Below are 23,386 nucleotides of genomic sequence, written 5' to 3'. Positions count from 1 at the left end.
CAATGATTTGAACCCTGCTCTCTTCTCTCTCACTGCACGGTCCAAACCGCTAATTTTGAAATACCAAAGAATCATCACATCTATGGCTCTTTTTGGATCTAGTTTATGAAGTGTTAAAGAGACTTGTTTGATTGACTGTTTATAGCTCTCTCTCTCCAGAAATACAAGACTTCTTAGAATCTGGGCACCTTTTCAGCCATGATTTCTAATTTCAGAAGTATATGGCAAGGCATGTAGCTCTTAATAGCACTGCTCTGTAGAGAGAATAAAGGCATTCCATTTTAAAGCATATTCAAAGCTTCTTCGGCTTTTAATGCAGCATTCACTAGAGCAACCATAATATCCCCAAATAAGCATTTGCAGATATGGATCAACAGAATTTCCTCTGCTCTCTAGAGCACACGTGTAAATACACCTCACACGTCTAAAACAATGATTCAACACCTTCCTCTGCCCCTGACATCTATCATCACATTATCTGTTAACGCTAACCTTTTTTGTTAACTACAGCTTCTTTTTCTCCTTTTCCTTTTTTTTTTCTTTTTTTATTAATGTTTTCCAACATACATCTTCTGGGTCACGTACTGTTTTTCACTTCATTCAGAATATCTCCAAAAATCCTTGATCTACCCTTACAACACACAAGAAAGGTAATATTCACATAGATTGACCAATGTGATAAATTAACTGTGAAGTGTTTGTTCATTCTTTTTAGAAACTGTTACATGCTTTCAAATACCACAGTAAGTTAAAACTACTTTGGTGCTCTGCATCTTCACCATCTCATTTCAAATTTTTATTCCCTGGGGCGACTGGAGATGGAATCAGAAGTAAAACCTCAGGTGTAAGAGAAAGGCAAATACATAACTCCATGTATGTAATTTCCAGTGGATTAGCAGTGACTCAGCAAGTTAAGACATTTGCAAACATTAATTATTAAAGAAATATATAATCATTACTCTTAAAATATTATTTTTACTGCAAGTCTGTTCTTAAGTTTAGGGACTTCGCTTTAAACATCATACAAAACTAAAACTTGGATGAGGGTGATCAGGACAGGCCATGAGGAAAATCAAAGGTCTCTTGAATCTGTGAGAGCAAAGTGTACAACAAACAGATACATTACATACTTCTAACACACAGAATTGTATAGCTCTAAATCTAATTCGAACAGACTAGTGAGTTGATGCAAACCTTTGTTTACTACAGAAGACAAAACTATTTCTGCAGAAATTTAGCTATTCAGCTAACAAGTTCTATATTAAAGTATTCTGTTAAAGATCTATGGAACCAAAGAGAATAAGACCGAGGACAAAGCTGTGTCCATGTAATGCTTTCCAGAAACCCGAACCTCATTACTTAAGGTGAAAAGGCTTAGTGAGAAACAATATTCAAACACAGAAAAATCCTATAACAATATTCACTTTATTTCAAGACAGAAAATCTGAAGCAAAATAAAAATGCGTGCTCTAAAAGCATCTCTCAGCTGCTAAGTTTTGTTTCTAAAAATGATCTGCAGACCCTTGGTGCAGGGACTGTTATATAAATATTCAATAAATGACATCTGATTTAATACTCACATTGACTGTGGCCTATAGGATCTCTAACTTACAGAACTATTATAATGTAGTACATACATAATTCTTCACAAAGTGTGTTTTACTAGTAAACAATATATTAAAAGTCAGGCTGGAGTAGTCAAAGCTAATTACTAAAGTGAATCCAAGCTAATACAAGAACTGAAGCTTATTCAAGAACCTCATGTACCAGTTTACTATAGGTTCTTGTCCTCAGAGACTTAAAAAATTTTCTTTTTAGCATGTAGTCTATCAGGCATATAAATTTCACGACTTCCTTTTTACCTGAGAATTTGCCAAGTACTTGTTACGTAAAAGTAATTTGCAAAATATATAAACAAAAAGATAATGTGTGTTAGCTGAAACCATTTCCTGCAGATTTACACAGTAAACAATGTTATCTGTCACAATGCAATATCTGAAATTACATCCAATACAGAATAAATTGCAGAACAGTGACAAACCAGCTTTAACATCTTTAAACCATGCCCTTATTTAAATGATCTTATCTGGGCACCCAATAAAAGGATTTTCTTCATTTACATTCACATAACATGTTTAAAAGGCCAGTCTGTATCTTAAGATGCATCATCAATACACAATAATTGACACTAGATAGCTGTGCAACCGTCCAGGGGAACATCAAGTTGTATTACACTGACTTGAATGGAACTAACATGGTTAAAATGTCTACTTCCCCTTCACCCCCTATGAAGGAAACTCCTTGAAAGTATGGAAGATGAATTTCCACTTCTGATTCTATTGAAGGGACAAGAAAAGGAAATTAATCTACAAAGGCCCCTAAACAGCTAGACAAATCTAACACATACAAGAAGTTAAAATGTTATTCACAAATTGTAGGAAAATAATTAGCCCAAAATACAAACATCTATTGTCTGTTTACAAGTCTTTCCTCATCCTACAGGTTTACCAGTAGGTAGTCCAGTAGGTTTATCAGTACTACTACCAGTAGTAGATTCTGTGTTCCAGAATCTATGGTAAACTACACAGTGGGACATCGCTTCCTTGCACTGTCATGTGTACTTCCTTGCACACTTGCATTTCTTTCTGAAGAAAGGAGGGATACAGACTAGAGCAACAAGCTACAGGATTTTTTATAGGCACTTTTTGTCTGGCAAAAGGCCCCATACAAAGGCAAACCAAGCTTTTCCACCTGACTAATAGGTAGATAAAAACATGCAGCAGAACACAGAACCCAGCCTAACAAAACCTAATTTCTGTACGGAAATTACTAGCTTAGTAAGTGGAAAGTAGCAGATATTGTCTTCTTTGACCTCAGTGAGGCACACACAGCTAGCTTTCCTTCACTTATTAAATTGTCTTTATCTCAACCTACAAGTTCTCACACTTTTGCTTTTCTGATTCTTTCCCTCATCGCACCTGAGGGCAGCGAGCAAGTGTCTGGGTGAGGACTCAGCTGCGTGGACAGGGTCAACCCACCACAATCATGTTCAGTGATTTCTTCAATGACCTCCTTTGTACAGCATTAAAGCAGTACATACTCCAGGTATAACCTCCTGGACAACAAACTACATGAAAGTTCACCAGGTGCAAAATGAAAGAAACACAGGGGGAAAGAAAAAAAAAAAAAAAAAAAAAAAAAGGGATTTTGGGGTGGGGGGAATCAACATTAACACCATGGTCAAAAATGATAACTTTTAAAAGCAGTGAGACAGGGAAAACATAATCTCCTTGGACATATGCTAAGAAAAGAGGAAGTCAAAGTATTTCATCAAGTTGCCTAAGAAGTCATTCAGAAACGCAAGGCAAAGAGGAAGAGGTGCCTTGTCTGCTATCAGATTTAAAAAAAAAAAAATTGACAGGCAAAAAAAAAAAAGGAAAAAGGAAAAAAGAGAAGAGACAAAAGTAATTATGACAGTGAAATCCTAAGATTCCAGGCAAGATCAATTCAAAGCAGTTCCAAACAAAAAAGTTTCAAGAAATTAGGCACTTGACATTTCTACTAAATTCTGTGAGAAAACTCTCAATTAGTTGTATTCAAGAGGTTCTCACCTCACCTGTTTATATTTTAACCCATTACCCCTTGTTTTATCACTACAGTCCCTAACAAAGAGTCCCTCCCCAGCATCCTTATAAGCCCCCTTCAGATACTGGAAGGCTGCTATGAGGTCTCCACGCAGCCTTCTCTTCTCCAGGCTCAACAGACACAACTTCCTCAGCCTGTCTTCCTACGGGAGGTGCTCCAGTCCCCTGATCATCCTCGTGGCCCTCCTCTGGACTTGTTCCAACAGTTCCATGTCCTTTTTATGTTGAGGACACCAGAACTGCACACAATACTCCAGGTGAGGTCTCACAAGAGCAGAGTAGAGGGGCAGGATCACCTCCTTCCACCTGCTGGTCACGCTCTTTTTGATGCAGCCCAGGATACGGTTGGCTTTCTGGGCTGCGAGCGCCTTTTCTTAAAACTTTGGGATTTTGTATCAGTTATAATAGGAGCCATAATTAAATTCTGAAACCTCAAATACCCAATAGTTGTAAACAAGCTAATAAAGAAAAGTTATTAAAATTAACAGGATCTAATGATCTCCTGAAAGAAGACAAAATCAACCAGACGCCACCAGAAATAGCACAATCACTTCAAAAACAGGAAGTCAACCATTTTGAACCCCAAAAAAATACTCACAAACGAACAGCATATGCTTCTGTGAGCATGATAAAGTGAATGGAGGGCAACTGAGTTTTGGACTCATGTAACCTCAGGTCATCAACTCAAATTGCAATCAGTGGACAACAGGTGGTGCACAAGGCTACCAGATGTGATCATATCCCTTTAGTCTTTTTAAACAAAGACTAATAACTAACAGTTACTAACTGTAACTTCTGATTTTTCCAACTGAAGTTTGATAAAAGTGAGCTGCACTAGCAATCCAAATTGTGAAGGCCTGACAACAGTATATATATTCCCTAAGAACATGGAACACTAATGCCTTTGCCAAAGACCATTTTTTCTCATGCATTATTACAAAAAAAAAAAAAAAAATTAGAAATCCCACCTTCTTTCTACTGGCAGCAACTTGCTCACATCTCTCCTGTGTGGGCACAAGCATTTATTCATAGTAAACCGAGAGAAATTCGTTGAAAACTAACTTGGCAAAATACTATCATCTGGATCAGCTCACATTTTGTTCACCACATATATGAACAATTTTTCTGGAATAAACAAGATCATAAGGACAGGATTAGCTATCCAGGTGGGATTAATTTCAACATAAGAAAGACATGGAACTGTTGGAGCAAGTCCAGAGGAGGGGCACGAGGATGATAACAGGGCTCAAGCACCTCCCATATGAAGACAGGCTGAGAAAGTTGGGGCTGCTCAGCCTGGAGAAGAGAAGGCTGCGTGGAGACCTCATAGCAGCCTTCCAGTATCTGATAGGGGCCTGCAAGGATGCTGGAGAAGGACTCTTCATCAGGGACTGTATTGATAGGACAAGAGATAAAGGGTTTAAACTTTAACAGCAGAAGTTCAGGTTAGATATAAAGAGTAAGTTTATTGCTGTGAGGGTGGTGAGGCACTGGAACACATTGCCCAAGGAAATGGTAAATGCTCCATCCCTTGCTATGTTCAAGGCCAGGTTGGACACAGCCTAGGGTGACATAGTTTAGTGTGTGGTGTCCCTGCCCATGGTAGGGGGGTTGGAACTAGATGATGTTAAGCTCTTTCTAACCCTAACTATTCTATGATTCTATGATAAACAAAATGAGTAGAAGATGAATTAATCATAAAGAAATGTCAAGAGAGTCAGTACTTGTCTACTCTGAATAAGGTATTCTGAGTGAGAGAGTTTCAAGGAGAGATTATTGGGATTACAAAAATTTGGTGTATTTAGTTTATTTCTTTTTACAAATACAATTACCTGATTTTGTCCTTGTTAACCAATGTGTTAAAACTTTTCTAGTGAATGGGATGCTTGAAGACACCTACAAAGGCATAATCATTAAGCCCACAAATCTTTTTTCCTATTTAGATAGTCTGCTTTCCATTAACAGCCTTCTAGACTCACATGTATAACCTCAGTCTCTACATGCTTTGCTAGAAGCTATACTTCTGATTTATGTGATGTGGCTATCAGTCCTGTCTATACTGTCTTTTTCTCCCACTTCCCATAAAATTCCATTTTTATTATCTTTAACATTTTGTCCTAGAAGGAGTGTTTTCTAATGTTAGGATTGATTTATCAGTGACTACAGCATTTCAGTATTTTCTGCTAGTTAAAAATCATACATCCACTGTAGATGTTATCTTAATACTGAAGATGCACAGTCAATACATAATTAGTAGCCATGGAAACCATGGAAACAAGTAATACTGGACAAATGCATGGACCAGCAGACTTTACTGCAGATCTGTAATGAAATAAAGCCTTAAATAAATGTGCATGGTCCACTGACCACAATTATATAATTAAACTACATATTCTTCATCATCCTAATCCCTCCCCATTTTTAAGGAAATATCAAGAATCCCAAAGCCTTACTTACCCAACTAGCTGATGCTTTTGACTAGTTGTTCCATCACATGGATAACAGTCCACTCAAGAGAAAGGCAATGATGCTCTTCAGGTCAGCAAGAAGGTATGCATGACAAAAGTGAAATTAAAAAATTATCTTGCACCCAGATGTTTACATAGTTGGTGTACAGGCAGATCTCCAACAAAAGAAAAATAAGTCAATCCCTTATCAACTGCCATTTAGTCCACATCAGGTTAGCATTCTCTAAGTTATCCTATTAGCTAATTTAATTGGTAAGGATAGGAAAACTATACTGAGTTTAAGTAAGATGATAGATTCAGTGGTGCCAAAGTAGCTCCTCAAGCAGAGGGCAAACTAGATCTGGTAGAAATAGGCAATTTCACACACATATACACAACACACACATATACACATATATACTTACTTGATATACTTATCATATACATATATACTTATTTGATATAGAACACAATACATTTCATATGTATATATATTACACATATATCAACTTCAAACTAGTTGTCAGGCATACTATACTAGGATAAGTTACAAAAACTAAATGTTAGAAGTTTTGACTATTATGAAGTAACACATTAATCAAGAAAGACCCTACTTGCCAGTAAATGCATAGTGTTCACCTTTTCCCAAATTTAACACTGCGAAAGTCTAATTTTCAGCTTCTCTAATTACCTAGCATGTGCCAGTTATCAAACATTCAGCTCTTTGTTAAGCACAAATGCCTAGCATAGCCTTATACTCACTTAACTACTACTCACATGAGTTAGAGAAGTTTACATACAAAATGGGAAAAATATGTCTTGACTTAATCCCCTCTTCAGAATATTTTCCTATAATGGGCAAATCATTCCCTCCTTTCACTATGTTTTTTCCTACTTACTATTCAGTAGAAGCAGTGTCTTTGCTTATCAATCAGGACAAGCTAGCAAATACCAGTGAGAGGATACCTGACCTGACAAAGCAACACTTACAAGAAAGGAGACAACACTTGATTAGATAAAGAATCATCAAGACTATCTTCTGAATTAATGTAGGTGAAGTGCAGAAAACTAACACATGAGTACATCTGTCTGCAATGAGATGAGAAAGCAGAAGACCATTCTCCCACCCCTACCTATCCCACCTGTGCAAACCAGAGTCTCTCTCACACTGGCACACCTGAGGTCCCTCGCTAAGCTGTTTTAATTTTTAAAGGCTGCAGAAAACTAATCTCCCAGAAAGCAGAGTAGTTTTCCATTAGCTTAGCCACTTAATTTTATTTTACATAGACTGAAAAATGGCAGAATAGAAGAGTATGAAAGAAGGAACAAGGTCTAAAAGATTTACAGTAGAGGTAAAAAATTGCTAGCCTTGCTCATCATTCACATAGTGGAGCACAAGCCCACAGAGCCCACTGTGAACCAGATCACACAGCTGATTCAGGAGGAAAGGATCTTTTTTTTCCTGTCAGGTTAAGTTTCAGCTCTTTCAGTTCCTTGCCTGCATAGCCACACAACAGGTTATGCCAGCACAGTGTGCAGCATGGCAGTAAGAATCAACAGTGATGACAGAACTATGCCTAAAATTCCACAAGGCACAAGATTAGATTAGGACGAAGTCCTGTTGGGCTCTAAAACTGTGACCAGTTATAGCAGACTGCATGGTACACCAGAAGAACATTATCTCTGAATAACATAGCTTGAGAAGTAGCGAATGCAGGAAGATAAAATCCCTGACAGAGTGTTGCATGTATTTTCCTAAAGACAAGGTAGGTACAGGGAGGACCTGTTCAAACTCAGTATTAGTGTAAACATGCTTTTCCTGTTATTCTTCATCTATAGATTTTATAAAACATTGTAATTGTGCAGCTTATTTTGGATGTCTAAAATACTTTTACTTACTACTGAACTTTACTTTAGGCTACCTTAAGTTAAGAGTTATTTCAAGGCTAGTTAACAAAAGGCATCTCTTATACTTGTTTAGGTACTTTCTCTAGAGTATCCAAAGATTCAAAGGACATGCCCTCACCCACCCCACCCTCACAAAATGCACAGGAACAGTCCAACCGCCAGTATCTTTGCGGACACTACCTACTGGAAGACCTCATCAGCACTACGTACTGGAAGACCTGTCTGGTATGCACAAGAATTGTAGGAAGCACACACAACCCTGTGGAGGCAAAAACCAGCAAATACTGTGTCTATGCTATTGTTTCTGTTTGGTTCAAGAGTGTGGATTTCAAGCTATCTCCTGATGATGCCAAATCACCATACTTTGGTTCACAATGCAGAGGATCAAAGCACAAATGCCAAATTCATTTTGGATAAAACTAAACAACACGTACTCCAAGAATGCATCTAATACGCTCCCTCCAGCCATTACTTACATTTCGCTCCACGGGTTTTGAGCTAGCACAAAGCAAAATACCATGTGAATGGGTGTGAATCTTAAGCCCCTGGTATAAAGTCGTTTGCTCTACAAATCTGCTTCTCTGAGGCTGCACTACTTATCAACATAGATTTCACTTAAATTGAATGTAATCACAAAAGGTAAGTTACAGTCCCACACTCTAAGTTACAGTGTAAGTTACAGAATTACAGTCAAAGGACTTATGTAGGTACAGCATGAAAGCAAAGGTTTGTTGGTTTGTTGGGGTTTTTTTTAATCACCTACTTACCATTGAAGAATTCAGAGAGCACCTATTTATCCAAATACAAAGAATTTCTGCATCTGCCTGTTTTTTCCTGCAGTGGCTACTAGCTGGAATGTCACCATCTAGGGGGTTTGGTTTAAATTAATGCTTTGAATGAATTATAATATATATTTTGCTACTGCCTCAAATGGCTCCAGGCTGATGTTTTCACAATATCTTAAACACAGAGGAAGCTCTTGAATGCACCCTAATTGTTAGATACTTTCTAGATGCTAGTGAGATCTCACCCATTAATTTTAAGGTGGTTTTGTCTATGTATTTTTCAGATGCACAGCTGAATTTACTTTCTAGAGGGTGAAGTACAGGTAGAACATTTTTATCAGGTGTTTGGTGGAGAAAAAGGATCTTAATAATCTAGAGACTTGCTAAAATTATTGGGGAGAGTACCAAAAGCTGCTACTTCTCTGGTAAAAAATACTGAAAGTGATTACTATTTCACATCTAAATCTCCCTTATGATTTGATGAGTCCTTACAGCATCTTATATATAACAATAACAAAACATAAGACACACTATCAAGGAATTAAGAGATTTTCCTAATATTAAGGATAATCCATGAGGTCCCAGTTTAATGCTATACCAAAATTTGCCTCAGACGCTTTTTCCAGAAAGATGTTCTGTTCATCAAAGCATGCAAAAAAAAAAAATCTACTTCAACCCTTTTCTGATGAAACAATGGTGAAATGACAACTAATATTTTCACTAATTCTCTTCGATCAGCTGCCAAGCCAAAGAGAAAAGTCATGTACCGAAACCATTGTGCAGAAACTAGAGCTACACCCTTTGGAATAAAGAAATAGGAAAAGGCAGGTTGAAGCTTAACTATCACGGGAAATTCTTTAGCAGGTTTTTTTTTTTTCAGCAGTTGCTTTCAACACGAACTTTAGAATTTCCATTTTTACCTTCGATGCTTAGGAAAAAAGCTTGAGTCTTACTCAGATAAGAACCTCCTGCACATTTGAAACACTAGTAATAGCTTTAATTCTTACCCTGCTGAAATTTGACTGACAAGATCAGACCTTAAGGTTTTACAGCATACCTCCCTGCTGCGGAACAGAGTATGTTCCTGAAAAACAGATGTCGGAATAGCATTAGGTTCTAGAGCAGTTTAAATATACCCAACTTGAACCATATATATCTTATTAATATGACCATTCCCATCTTCCTGAAGCTCTGTGCCTTGCCTTCTGTTCAAAGAATTATGCCCTACAGCACTACTTTGTAGTCACGCATACTTGAAAAAGTTACAAGATTTCTTTTAAAAAATCTCAACACCCTCTTAAGACTCTTGGTTTATTCTACATACCTTTTACTGGTTTCTTCTTTTCTTTATTTTCCTAAATAAACACCAGAACAAAAATCTGCATGTCCAGAATGGCTTGGAGCCCCTTGAAATGGGAGGGATTTGCATTCTCCCCATCACTCCCCCAAAATTTTCAACCTGATCAATTAAAATGGTCATTAAAATAGCCTTTTAAATAACTTGAAGTACTTTCATTTAGATTCAGCTAAAGCTAGTAGCTAGGGAGTTATGCCTCACTGATTTACTACATACATCTATTGAATAACATTAGAGTGACTATTTGGGAAGGAATTACAAAAACATTCTCCCAACTCTCCACTTTATATACTGTTTGTTCTAAAATAATCTCCAAATTTTCTCAAAGTATTAAATCAGAGTGTAACAGCAATTATGAAGTTTTAATTGGAGGGAGACACACACATACATGTATCTGTTGTGACTTTCTCCCAGCATTTCTGGAGTTTTCTCATTATTATCCACCAAAACACTTTGTCCCTGCACTATCTTTAAAAGATATGTTTCAAAACATTTTTCCTCAGTATGCTTAATTTACAGCTCATTTCTCCAAGAAGCTGATTTTGAAGATCCATGGTTTGCTGTAGGCTTATTTAATGTCTGCCCTTGAGAATTTAGACAACTAAAAAAGACAGTGATGTTAAAAAAAAGAAAAAAAAGAGGAAATAAAAAGTAGCTGTTCCCTTTAATCTTTGGGGGTTTCTGCTTTTTCTGGAAACAACAGGTATTTTTCTCACCAGATATGTACCTACTTTTAGCCATCTTGCTGTTTTCTCCTGAGTTTTGTTTCCCCCAAGATGAAGATTCTGACAGAGAGTAGTACATAATAAGTCTCTGGCTTCTTACTGTCTACACTGCTATGCCACTACTCTACAGAATACAAAAGACCACGCCAATGGGAAACTACCTACTACTTGAATTCCTGGAAATTTTCTTCCAGAAACATGCACCGCCACCCAAACTTTCCTAAGACAAGATTTGCAAGTACCTGCCCTACACCATCTTCTCTTTTACAGTCTGGTCTGACATCAGAATCCCATGAAAACTGTTTCAGGAAGGTGTAAGAAATAACAGAGAAGAAGTCTATTGGCTTGCCAAATTTCTAACTACTGCTACATTCTGTGTCTCTTCCAGAATTACTGGTCGAAAGCTGTACAGACTTCATCTCAAGCCTTGCTATCAATCCCTCCCTAAATGGCCTATCCCAGGGCATTAAAAGCAGCTTGCTAAGAAAAACAGGGGTGTTATCTTTTTTTTAATGGCGATCTGCCTATTCTGTCATTCAGAACCTTCCCCTTTTGAGTCAGATCTGCAGGATGCTTCACTGCAATTAATTTTAATTTCTGCTGTATATTGTTCTTCATCCATACAGCTTCCCATAAAATAATTCTGAATAAAAATGATTCTGCTCACTCCCCAGACTTCAGTATGAATTTAAATCTCCCACAGCATACATTAAAACACACACACACACACACACACACAAAACAATCCACCAGTCAAAACAAAACAAAACAGAACAAAATGAAAGCTATCAAAACCACACCGTAATACCATATACTTAAATTTCTATTTCCCAATTTCAGGTCTCAAAAGCCACATATGTTATGGGGGAAAACTAACAAAATAAATACATGAAATATTTTTTTTGAATGAAAAATATTCCACATGGATTAGAAATTCCCTCCAATATAAAGTACAATGAAGGAAATGAAGAATTTCATAACCACACAGTAAGCACTTAAAAGCCCCCAAAATTTTATAGTTCTAAGCCTACAAGCATTCTGCTTCTTCACTCTACTACATAACTGATAACATTTAATTACAAAAGAAAAAAGTATATCTGAGAAGCATGCATTTCTATTGTTGCATTCCTAAGTATGCATGCAATACTTATTACTCTACTGGACTATTTATACACTTCATATGTTGAATACATAATGTACCATTAAAGATTAGTGTTCTAGGTAACTCGCATATGGAGACAAATTAACACTGAGTCAGTTCTTTCGGGTATTGGTATATATCAAAAAACACTTCAATGCTCAGAACTAAGTTTTGTAATATTCAGCTATTCACTAAATCACTGAAGTCAGTCAATGGAAGTTTTGCCATTTATCTCATAGCATGAAGAACAGATGATGCGTTTTACTCCTTACAGAACACCATTAATATCATTCACCCACCTTGTAATAGCAGAATAGAGCCCAGTTTTACAGGATTTTGCAAAATGTTCATAAAGGAGATTATTCTTGAGGGCTTATGCTAATTTTTTTCCACTTGGCAAGTTAGGCGTAAAACAGACCTCAGTAAATTAGTATGACAACAAAACACCACATACAAATCTCTTGCAAAATGAGATTTTCTAAGATAGGCTTAATTAAGCCTATTTTTCCCAAGCACTTTTTTTATGCAATTACCATTCCTTGTAAACTTCACTTACTTTTTTCTAATCACAAAACAACTGAGAAAAGTAAAAGGCTATGCTACTTTATTCATTAATTAAAAATATCCCACATAAAAAAGGCTGTTACCTGCTCATTTCCCATGTGGTTGTTTATTACCCTCTTACTCTCCAAGAACAGCTTTTTTAGTCATTCTGCTAAACTTTCAAGAAGAATTCTGTCATACACAAGACTCCCGTTATGAGACCATTTTAGTACAAGAAGAGTTGTATACTACTTCTTCACAAAGGAACAGAATGTAAATTATTTATTTTATTTAAGCTGCACGTTAAGACCTTATAAATATCTAACAAGTGCTAAAATTTGTTCTTACTTTTAGTTATCATGTCCTCCTGCAGCATGATATCAATCTCTCAAATTGCTGGCAATAAAAACTATATTTGCTCATTTAAAAAAAAAAGAGAATTTCAAGCCCATTAGCAAAAGTTTCAATCAAAAGTATTTCCCCACATATTCAAAATAAACTTTTTTTGCTTTTTCAGTTGTTCAAGCTAAGAGAGAAAATCTTAACTTTCACTTCACACAGACATTGCAAAATAAACCTTGTTTGCAAAGTATCAGAAATTTCAAGATAGACATTTTCAGGAAAGGCTATGCGTGACATTGTAGTACAATATAAATGCACCTCTCAACAAAGGTGCTCTTCACTCTTACTTGGAAAAACAAACAAGCAAACAGAGAAATAAATACAGCTGAATCAACATTACAGAGGAGAAATTCTGAGTCTGTGTATCAGACTTTTGTATGCTAGACACTCCAAAGCATGGGCTGATGGTCAGATACTATGTTATAGAGACAGCAAATCAACTAAATGTTAACCCAGAACTAAGTTAATTTTCTTGAAAACCACAATCACTAATTTTTAAGGTAAGCAGCACAGAGATTTTTCCCACAATGCCAGAAAAGGGACAAATATAAACCTAGAAAAGTAAATGAAAGCATAATATAACGGATAAACTCTATACTGCTAAATATGATCTTCAGACATGGAGTATGGGCAAAGATGGAAGTCTTTCAACTGTAGTAAAGAAAACTCAAAATCAAGGAACACTGGTTAGACAAGACTTCTCACTCCGCCTCTATAAGAACACATAAACCTCCAAATTAATGGCCATTTACTATATACGTAGGTATTAATTAAAACATCCATGTATAGTTGGGAAACAGTCTCTTGCTTTACATGCCTTTAACTTCCACTTATTTCTGTTCAAAAGAAACAGTATTACAGCAAGCAAATTAAACTGTAAGTTAAAGAGTCTGCTGTAGCAGTGGGATTCCAGTCACCTATTTTTGTTCCACACTACATATCAAAAACAGGGAGAAAAAATACAGGACATTTTTCCTCTTTAACTATAAAAAGTAAAGGTTCCTATTCAGCACTGTTAAAACTATAAAAAGGAAACTTGGTAATTGCATTGATCACTAGACATAAAAGCTTATCATTGCGGCCAAATGAAGAACCAGTAAGAAATGGTTTTGTGAAGACTTACGGCTACAAATGGCAAAGAGAGAGATCTCCCAGTTTCTATGGATAAACTCTACATTATGACAGCCTTACAGTTGGAAAAGACAAAAATCAATGTTGCTCAGTCTAGAATGTTTTAATGGAACTACAGCACATCTCTCCTTCTAGAATTCATTCACCGAACTAAGCTTTTGGAAGCTACAGCTCCTAGGAACAGCTACTCACTTGAATCTTTGTTTTGAAGACAAGTGCCTACAAGATGTAGTTTTCCACAGAAAAGCACACCACAAACAAAAAGCTAACCAACCTCAATTTAGACAATTAGGCAATTTGACACTAAGCCTGAGCAAACTTAATGTCGGTCCTTACCCTCCCACCCACACCTCTGTAAGAAAGCTCACCATAACTTCCAGTGCACGTCCAAAACACAAACAGCATCACCACCAAGAAAAGATCTTGCAACTTGCATACTATTAAAGAAGAGTCTTAGAGGAAAGTCACGAGAAGGTACCTCATGAAGTAGAAGAGAGGTATATTAATTTTTAGATGGAAAACTAACAGCATATATTTCTAAGACAGTCTGACTAACAAATAATGACATTCTAAGCATCTTGTTCCCCTCATTTCTCAAAGTTAATTTCTACAGAACTTCTACACTGGCAAACTTCAGATCTGCCCAAGTAAACTCTGTTTGAATAGTGTCCTCAAATACACAATGCCCTCACTAGCCAAGAGCGTTAGCTTCAATGTGATACATTCAGACACAATGTGTACACGCAGGGTTATTTCAACAAACTAAAGGGTCTCAGACACATAAAGATGCTTAGTGCAACCTTTCACAGTGTGAAGAGGCTAAATAAGGTCTGAGATTATGCTTTCAGAAACATCTGTCTGCTTTATTGTGCAGGCCCATGAAAACAACTGGCATTCAAAATGTTTTAATCTTTACTTAGAGGAAGAAAGCAAGAATAAAGTACCTGAAGAAGAAATCATTAGTGAAAGGTTGTATCTTGCCAAAAACCCTTACACCCTCTAATTTAAAAAATGTTTCATAAAGGTGAAAAGCTGTATCACTGATTTTTAAGCAATACAGGACAACTAAATATGGTAAAACTATCCTGAAAAAGAAAGGCTGAGGTTATTTTTTTAAACAAGCAAGAAACAATACAGAAAGAGGAGTAAAGACAGAAAAGGCTGTTTGTCCCTAGTGATGACTCTTGCTAACAGACCTCAAGAGCAGACAAACACTGCTGAAGCTTCATTAGCCATTTGACAAAGTTTTATCAGGATTATTCTGAAAAACACATGTAACAAAACATCAAGTTTTGGCCAGCTACACTAGATGCTTACTGGACAGAAAACAAGAAGAAAGGAAAATAAAAAGAAAGTGGGGATGGAGAGAAAAAAGGACAAAGTAAACTTGCAACCAGAGAGAATCAGTCTCTTTCTCCCATCAGGCTAGTGGAGATGGCAACACCATTTTGATCTCTCCGATATTTCTAGTCAAGGGTCTGCTTAGTCCCTCACGTAACAAGAAAGGTCACAGGTTATGTAACTTTTGCCAATGTCACCATCAGTGAAGGATGACCTAATATTGATTCAACTCTGGGCACTGCATCCATTTCTTTTCCCCTTTCCTAGCCAACTTCAGCATTACAAAACTCTGTACTTACTAATCCAGGTTCAATACCCTGACATCAGTGGTAACTCATTAACATCCATTCTGTTAAGAGATATCCCAAATATGAAAAGCTTACGAGGGGCAACCAGAATAATTCCATGTCTGTGTCTGTATTTTACTAAGGAAGTTTTGGTGCACAACACTGCAGACAGCATGTATACTATTCAAGCTTTATCATAAATGTAGATATTTTTCCTCTTTTTCCTCATTTGTCTACCCCATATTCCTTGTTTCTCTGTGTGTGCATTTCTTTTTAAAACTTAGATATCCGGAGCACTTACATGACAAAGCTTTGGCCACTGTTAGCCCGTATCTCCTCCACTATCTCATTCTCCATCACAAAACTCCCCCAGTCTGACGGTTAGCATAACAAGTCCCTTTAAAATGTGTTTTACCGTAAGGGTAACCTCATGACAACATAACACTGAAGCCCTATTATTAGTTTGCATGCCTGCAATAAGTAGCAGTGGCAGAAGAGGGAAAACCTAGATTTGGAATTCAAGTGAGCAGTATCTTTAATATGAAGACTTCCTTAAACACTAGGGCTGAATACAACACTAATAGCTGCTTTCTTTCTTGGGTTGCAAAATGTCTTGAAATGAGAATAAAGATTAGAACTCAATTTTCTACCCACAGACAAGTGAGACTTCCCATTAGCTTAAGACACAACCCTCTGGTTTACAAGTTTCACAGTTTTGTATTTCATCATTGTATATTATTTCTTCCTGCTTCCGCAAATAAGCTTAAATCTACAACTTTCTGATACTCAAAAATAAACATGAATGATATCTGCAAGTCAGCAGATACTGTATACACTAAAGTACTTTTTTCAGATTCCAGGAAGACAGTTCTTTCACATTGAGAAAATGTCCTAATTACGGACTCCATTCTTTTTATTCAGTCTTAACTAAAAGACCTTGATAGTTTGGAGTTTGGATAGAAGAGAAGTTAACAAGTTTTTTGGTTGGTTGGTTGATTTAAAACAAAAACAAAACAAAAAACAAAAAACACCACCAAGGTGCCGCATTCTGTACAATTTTGTATTTGAACACAGCAAGTTACTTTGGCTAAACAATAAACAAACTTCCTACTTCTCTAATCCATTGTACCTGTCTGAATTTGTCTCAAGTTAAGAAATACGTATTTGTTTCTAGATAGGAAGCTAACAGTGCACACACAAAGGTCTGCTAAGCAAAACAAAACACAGTAATTTACCCAAAACAAAAAAAAAAATGCAATTTAACTAAGCAATGTGACAAACATTATTCACTCTGTAATAATATACTCTGGAGCCATGTGCATCAGTTTTGACAAGACTAAAAACAAGGCCAGATAATTTGTTTAAGTCCTGATTTAAAAATAAACACACAACATTATTTCAAATAAATTCAAAAGAGTAAGTAAATTTAAATTCCATTGAACACTATCACAAGCTTAAATAATAGTACTTTGTAAACTGAGTATAGAAGGTCTAATAGGAACATAAATCTATATGCCTATGCTGGTAAGCCCCCAAGCATACATTGCTAACAAAACAAATGGCTATGATCTTCATTAGAAAAGCTAAAGAAGTCATGTTATGTTAATTATCTAATTTCTGATCACTGAGCTATCCTAAATGATTAAAAAAACCAAATCAAAACAAACAAAAAGCCAAACAAACAAAAAAAGAAAAACACCAAAACCCTGTTCATACCTAACCTTTCCATTCCTAAACTTGTTCCTTCATACACCACCCAAAAAGCAATTATTAATTCATTTCAATGAGGAGAAAAAAGGAAAAAAAAAAAAAAAAACACAGAAGAACAGATTTTTAATTTGCTGTTTTTCCACAGCTAAAACAGCAGAAACAACTAGGGGGTCCAAACCCCTTTAAAGTACAAATACTCTCTTTTAGGTATTAAAGGAAATGTTAAAGTGGGAAACAATCAAGTTTGGCCAAATATATGATCATAAAGTAACATGTTTATATAAAATTCTACTTCATGTCTACAAACATCACAAAAAGGGGGTTAGGAAAATTGTTAGAAGCCAACATGTCTCCTTTCAAGATGGCAAAATAATTCTTTGCAAAAATTTTCAGCCTTCAGTTCAAAACAACAGCTTTAAGGGGGTAAGAGCTACAACTATTCTTTTTGCTTACGCCTTTTGTTTTTCCTTTTTGCTCTTTTCAGCGGAATTGCAAATCATGGTACAAAGTTTAAAAAGTTTAATAGTGTTCAAACAGTATTTACAATACAAAATAAAAACCTACGTATTCTGAAAGATTACCTGAATCTACCTTAGGACTTAAATCATTATTTAAATGAATATTTAAATTATACACCATGTGTATCTGATACTGCATTCTGGGAACATGTCCAGCTGAAAATTATTATAACTCACTGATAAACAGAAAATAATAATCCAAGTTACACAGCATGAAATTGTACCAAATACGCAAAGAGCATTATGTTAGCAGAGACGTCCTTCCCACTTTAACTTCAGCAAGAATATGCAATTGCATGCACGTCCTAGCTTTTGGGAACAAAAGGTACAAACTCCCCAGTTTGACTCATAGACTGAGTTGGGTAGGAAGAAAACTTAAAGATCATCTAGATCCAGCCCCCTGCCATGGGCAAAGACACCTTCCTATAAACCAGGTTGCTCAAAGCCCTGTCCAACCTGGCCTTGAACATGACCAATAGGGTGGATAGGTCCACAATGCTCGCATCTGGTCAAACCTACTCTGTCCTCATCAAGGATGTGACTGCCCGAAATTGGAAGGAAAGGATTTCTGCTTCCACTGTACTGTGCTTTTCCAGCGGTCTACCGTCAGCATAACCTTGCAGCCGGCAGCTTCTCAGGAAGGGAGGGAGGGTCTCTCTGCCGCCGCGGCTCTAGCCCTGGCGGCGGCAGGGTTCAGCACCAGGAGGGGGAACAGCTCCCGCCACGCCGGGGGTCCCACCAGCCCCCCGCAGCCGGGCAGCCAGCGGGCACCATCCCGGTCCCGAAGGAACCGTGACACGGGGGCGCTCGGGGTAAATATCGCTGGGTTTAATAAATAACTTTCGGGTTTACCCCAGACCTCCCCTCCCATGAATGCATCCCCTTTCACTCCGAAAGCCTTCCGGCTCCAAAGCATGCTCTCAACGCCGCTTTTTTTCCATAAGCAGTCACGTCTCCCCAGGCTCCAGATAAAAGCTACTGAGCTTGACGTGCAAGCATTTCACTAAAATCTCTCACCCCTTGCTTCACCAGAAACGCTATTTACGCCCTTACGCACTCGAACCCCCCAGGGCTTCATTTCTGGGCGTACCGCGCTCCACGGAACACTGGGATAACCGCAAAGCCCACCCCAAAGGGCGAAGAAACCCCGAAGCCCGCAACACACGTACCGGCTAGGGCTCTAGGAACCATCCTGTGCAACCATCGTATGTCATGTGCCAGGGGTTTATTAAAGGATCATCCATGCGCTATGAGCAGCGGCATCGTACGTGCCCTCCTCCTCCCCACAACAGAAGGCACACGGGCATACGCATCTCTCCCTCTCCCCCACCCCCCGCCGAAAGAAAAGGCCACGGAGGGGGAAGGGAAGGAGTCATCCTAAAGGTGTCTGCCGTGCGGAGCGTGCCGCACTCAGAGGCACCCCCTGGGGCCGGGAGCTCGGGCCGCCTCCCGCCGCCGCCCGGGGAAGGCAGGCCCGTCTCCCACCGGCCCGCAGCCTGCGCCGGCCGCGGGCTCCCTTCCCAAACGCCTTCGCACTCACAGATCCACCGCGTTTGAAGGAAGCCCGTTGATGCCTGAACCCCCTTCGTCCCCTTGGGCAGGCGTCCACGTCCGCGCCCCGTCCCCTCCAGACGGGCTATTCCCGGGCCAGTCCCCGGGCTGCGGAGCCCAGCAGCCACCCGCTCCCTCGCCCGCCTGCGGCAGCGGTGCCCGGCGCTCCCCGGCCTCGCGCACACGCTCCCCGCCGCGGCACCGCCCCCACGTCCCGGGGCCCGGTCCGAGGCCTCGGCCAAGGCACGCACGGCGGAGCGACGGCTCCCTGCGCAGCGGCAGCGCCACGGAGGGAGAGCGCCGGGGCAGCCCGCGGGACGGCCTGACGGCGCGCACCGACCCGCGGCCGCCTCCCTCCTCTCCCCGTGCCCGCCTCTCCCCAGCGCCGTACCCGGCCGCGGCCCGTTACCTGTGAGGACCCCGACGCGGATTTGGTGGTCGTGGTTCGTTAGAATCATTCCCTCCGACGCCATGTTTCCCGGCGCAGCCACCGCACTGACAGGAGCGAGCGGGGGGGGTGGGGCGGGAGCGCGAGAGCGGCGCGAGCGCAAAGGGGGAGGAGCACGGCCGGGCGGGGCGGGGCTAACCCGGCTTGGGGCGGGGCTAACCCGGCTTGGGGCGGGACCAGCGCCAGCCCGGCCCGGCCCATAGAAGCGCGAGGCGGCGGGCGCAGGACTGGCGTGCTGGGGGGGGGGGGGGGCCAGGCAGTATCAATCTATTGTCGAGAGCGCCGGGCCTCCCGCCGGCAGTCGCCGGTCGGCGGGGGACGCAGGGGGCGGGCCGGGCCGGGCCTTGGCCTCTGTCAGCTGTATAGCCCGTGCGGTTCAGCTGCCCCTTACGGCTCCTTCGGCGGGCTGCACCACTCTAACACGCACCTCGACGTGCCGCTTCATCGGCAGCCACGACACCGGCAAGGGGCGTCTCCGCCCGGCAGCCGGCCCCCCTGGCTCCCCAGCCGCTTCCCGGGGGTGTGCCGGCTCAGGGAGAGCACCGGCTGAGTCTTAGCAGCCCCCCGCCGCCGCGGAGGGCCCCTGAAGCAGCTCCCTCACTCGGGTGATGGCACTGCTGTGCCATGCCAGTGCAAGCCCCGAGGAACCGGTACCGAAGACACTCCGGGCGGGAGGAGGGCAGGCCGAAAGTGCGGGCTCCGGTTGGCATAAACCGGCAGTGAAAATGCAGGCTCGGTGCCTCTTCCAGACGTCTGGCGGGGTTTCAGGTCGCAGCCAAATTGCTTTTGGTCCCCAGAATCGAAAGGCGCTTTCACCATCTGATTACGCTGATAACAGTTAAATTAAGACCTCTGATAATGGGAAGAGATAGACAGCAAGGATGGTAATCACACTTTCCTTTCCTTAGCGTGAAGTTTAGAAATACAAAATCTTCCCAAAAACTTCTGAGTCCCCAGGGCTCAACAAGGCATATTTGCAATTTTATCATAGAATCGTGGAACGGTTTGGGTTGGAAGGGACCTTAAAGATCAACCAGTTCTAATCCCGCTGCCATGGGCAGGGATGCCTCACACTAGATCATGTTGCTCAAAGCCCCATCCAGCCTGGCCTTGAGCATTGCAAGGGATGGGGCAGCCACAGTTTCTCTGGGCAATCTGTGCCAGTGCCTCACCACCCTCACCACAGCAAAGAACCTCTTCCCAATATCTAATCTAAATTTCCCCCTTCAGCTTAAAGCCATTTCCCCTCGTCCTGTCGCTACATGACCTTGTAAAAAGTCCCTCTCCAAATTTCTTGCAGGCCTCTTTAGGTACTGGAAGCTGCTCTAAGGTCTCCACAGAGCCTTCTCGTCTCCAGGCTGAACAACCCCAACTCTCTCACCCTGCCTTCATAGGAGAGGTGTTCCAGCCCTCTGATCATCCTCATGGTCTCCTCTGGACTTGCTCTAATGGGTCCACCTCCCTCTTGATTTTGGGGCCCCGGAGCTGAAGCCAGTACTGCAGGTGGGGTCTCATGAGAGCAGAGTAGAGGGGCAGGATCACCTCCTTCGACCTGCTGGTCACGCTCCTTTTGACGCAGCCCAGGATACAGTTGGCTTTCTGGGCTGCGAGCGCACATTGCTGGGTCATGTTGAGCTTTTTGTCAATCAACAGCCCCTTCTGAGGTCTCTCCCCTTCCAACTTTTCCCCTTTCCTCTGAGATTAAAACTGTTGTTACACAGCCTTTAGCTAAAGCAACTTAGTATCATAACAAGTATCTTTACTTTCTCTTATTTGATCTGGGAAACTGGAAGTATTTGAAGTAATTTTGAATTAATATCTAGGCAAATGTCTTTCACGTTTGACAGCAACATCATCAAGTGTAGATGATAACCCATTGTCAAAGTTCAAGCTCTCTGACTCTGGTGGACATCTGTATTTTCAGGTATTCCTGTTGAGATTTCAGTACTATCTTGATAATAGTCTTCCAGATTACTCACCTTTTGATTGTGTACTAACAAGCAATTATTGAAAGCACTTTTAATTTACATAGACATTAATTCACCATTTCAGGAGTTTCCTCTTTAGCAAATATTTTTTTTTGAGATAGACTGCTAGTGCAAAAACAGAGGCCTGAAGAAATATCCTATGTTTCAGAGAGAGTCGCACTAGTAGCACTTTGATGGGGTGGTGCACCAGCACACAATACCAGTATTGCTATATTGGCACAGCAGTTGCAGCGTGTGCAGCCATAGAGACTGAGAATTCAGGCTTCAAGGATCTCTGGTTATGCAATGGCATAATACAACATATGTGGGTGGGTGTAAGCCTGAACCCAAACCAGCATGGTTACTGAAGATACACTGCATCACTGGTGCTCATACTGCTGTTCCCTCATGGGTTCAGTCACTACGTGTTGAATATTCTGCTGCAGACAAGGCAAAAAGGGGTGTTTTTTGTTTTTTTTTTTTTCTCAAACGTATCTGAAATTATCTGAAGTACAAGCAAGTAGCTTGACATCTTGTAGCTTCCTGCAGAGGATTCTCACACCCTACACTAAAAACAGGATTGTTTATTCAGAGCATCTCACAGTCTCCCCATGTAGCCTGTTGATTTGTTGCTCTTGTGGATGCTAAGAAGGAGAGGCACAATCCAGATTTCACTGGCAACATTAGCTTTAGTATTTCCTAGCTTATAAGAACCTACTAGTGGAATGTGTGTGGGATTTTTTGTATAGAAGTGTAGTAGATGATTGTATTAGTGTAATGAAATAGTCTAAGTTTACAAATTTTTAGAAGGCTGAAATCAATACGAGGGGTTTTATTATCATGGTAGGAAAGTCCTTGTAAACTAGACTGTTAATATAATGGCTCAAAAAAAGAAGTTATGAACGGGATGATGTCCTGCAGTCAAATTTTTGATGGAATAAGGAAACAAGTGTGTGTGGGAGGAAAAAAACTTTTACTGCAGGGAGACGTTCTGGGAAATGCATTGGTTCATACCAAAGTTCATGTTGAGTGTCCAGAGAAAAGCAAGTTTTCCTCATCAAAGTCAACATACAACTGATAATCACATTTTGCCCTGGTCATGTCAGCACCGAAGTATAACTCAATTTAGTAATCTCTCAGGAAATCTTTTACTCTACTTTGTTTGCCAGCTGTTAATTATCAATACCTGTCTATTAACAAAGCACTGCCCTTTCATTTAGCTGGCTCTTCCAGCCATGTTTGTTCCCTGCAGTTCTACTCCACTGGCCGACACAGTGGGCTTTCTTATTTTATCATGAGCACTATAGAATAACATATTTTAGTTACTCATTTGGGTGAAAGAGTTTGAGCGTACAGGAAGCATTTGTTTAGTTACCTGTAGGAATCATAATTAAAAAAAAAAAACTTCAGTATGATTACAGGAAGATACCAGTTTGTTCTGTTGATTACAGTGTGGCAAGGATGATTTTAAAACTCTTTGA

The 23,386-nt window shown here is 40.1% G+C and overlaps 1 protein-coding gene across 8 annotated transcripts in view; it reads right to left on the bottom strand.

Annotated features, from left to right (window-relative positions):
* GPHN (gephyrin) overlaps nt 1-20,023 on the bottom strand; it is a 293,631-nt gene extending 273,608 nt beyond the window's left edge. For 3 of the 8 annotated variants that reach the window (XM_065686694.1, XM_065686691.1, XM_065686695.1), the window contains exon 1: nt 19,900-20,020. In XM_065686694.1, the coding sequence (XP_065542766.1) occupies nt 19,900-19,963 (64 nt within the window). In that variant the 5' untranslated portion in view covers nt 19,964-20,020. Of the gene's footprint in view, nt 1-18,458; nt 18,711-19,108; nt 19,146-19,899 lie in introns of those variants that run through there. The other 5 variants (XR_010614153.1, XM_065686703.1, XM_065686689.1 and 2 more) reach the window with 4 other exon arrangements.
* Between the last annotated feature and the right edge of the window lie 3,363 nt (nt 20,024-23,386).

This window comes from Lathamus discolor, chromosome 6 (genome assembly GCF_037157495.1).
Source record: "Lathamus discolor isolate bLatDis1 chromosome 6, bLatDis1.hap1, whole genome shotgun sequence".
NCBI classification, from domain to species: Eukaryota; Metazoa; Chordata; class Aves; order Psittaciformes; family Psittacidae; genus Lathamus; species Lathamus discolor.
The sequence above is the reverse complement of the archived record's forward strand: the minus strand, read 5'-3'. Positions and strand labels throughout refer to the sequence as shown.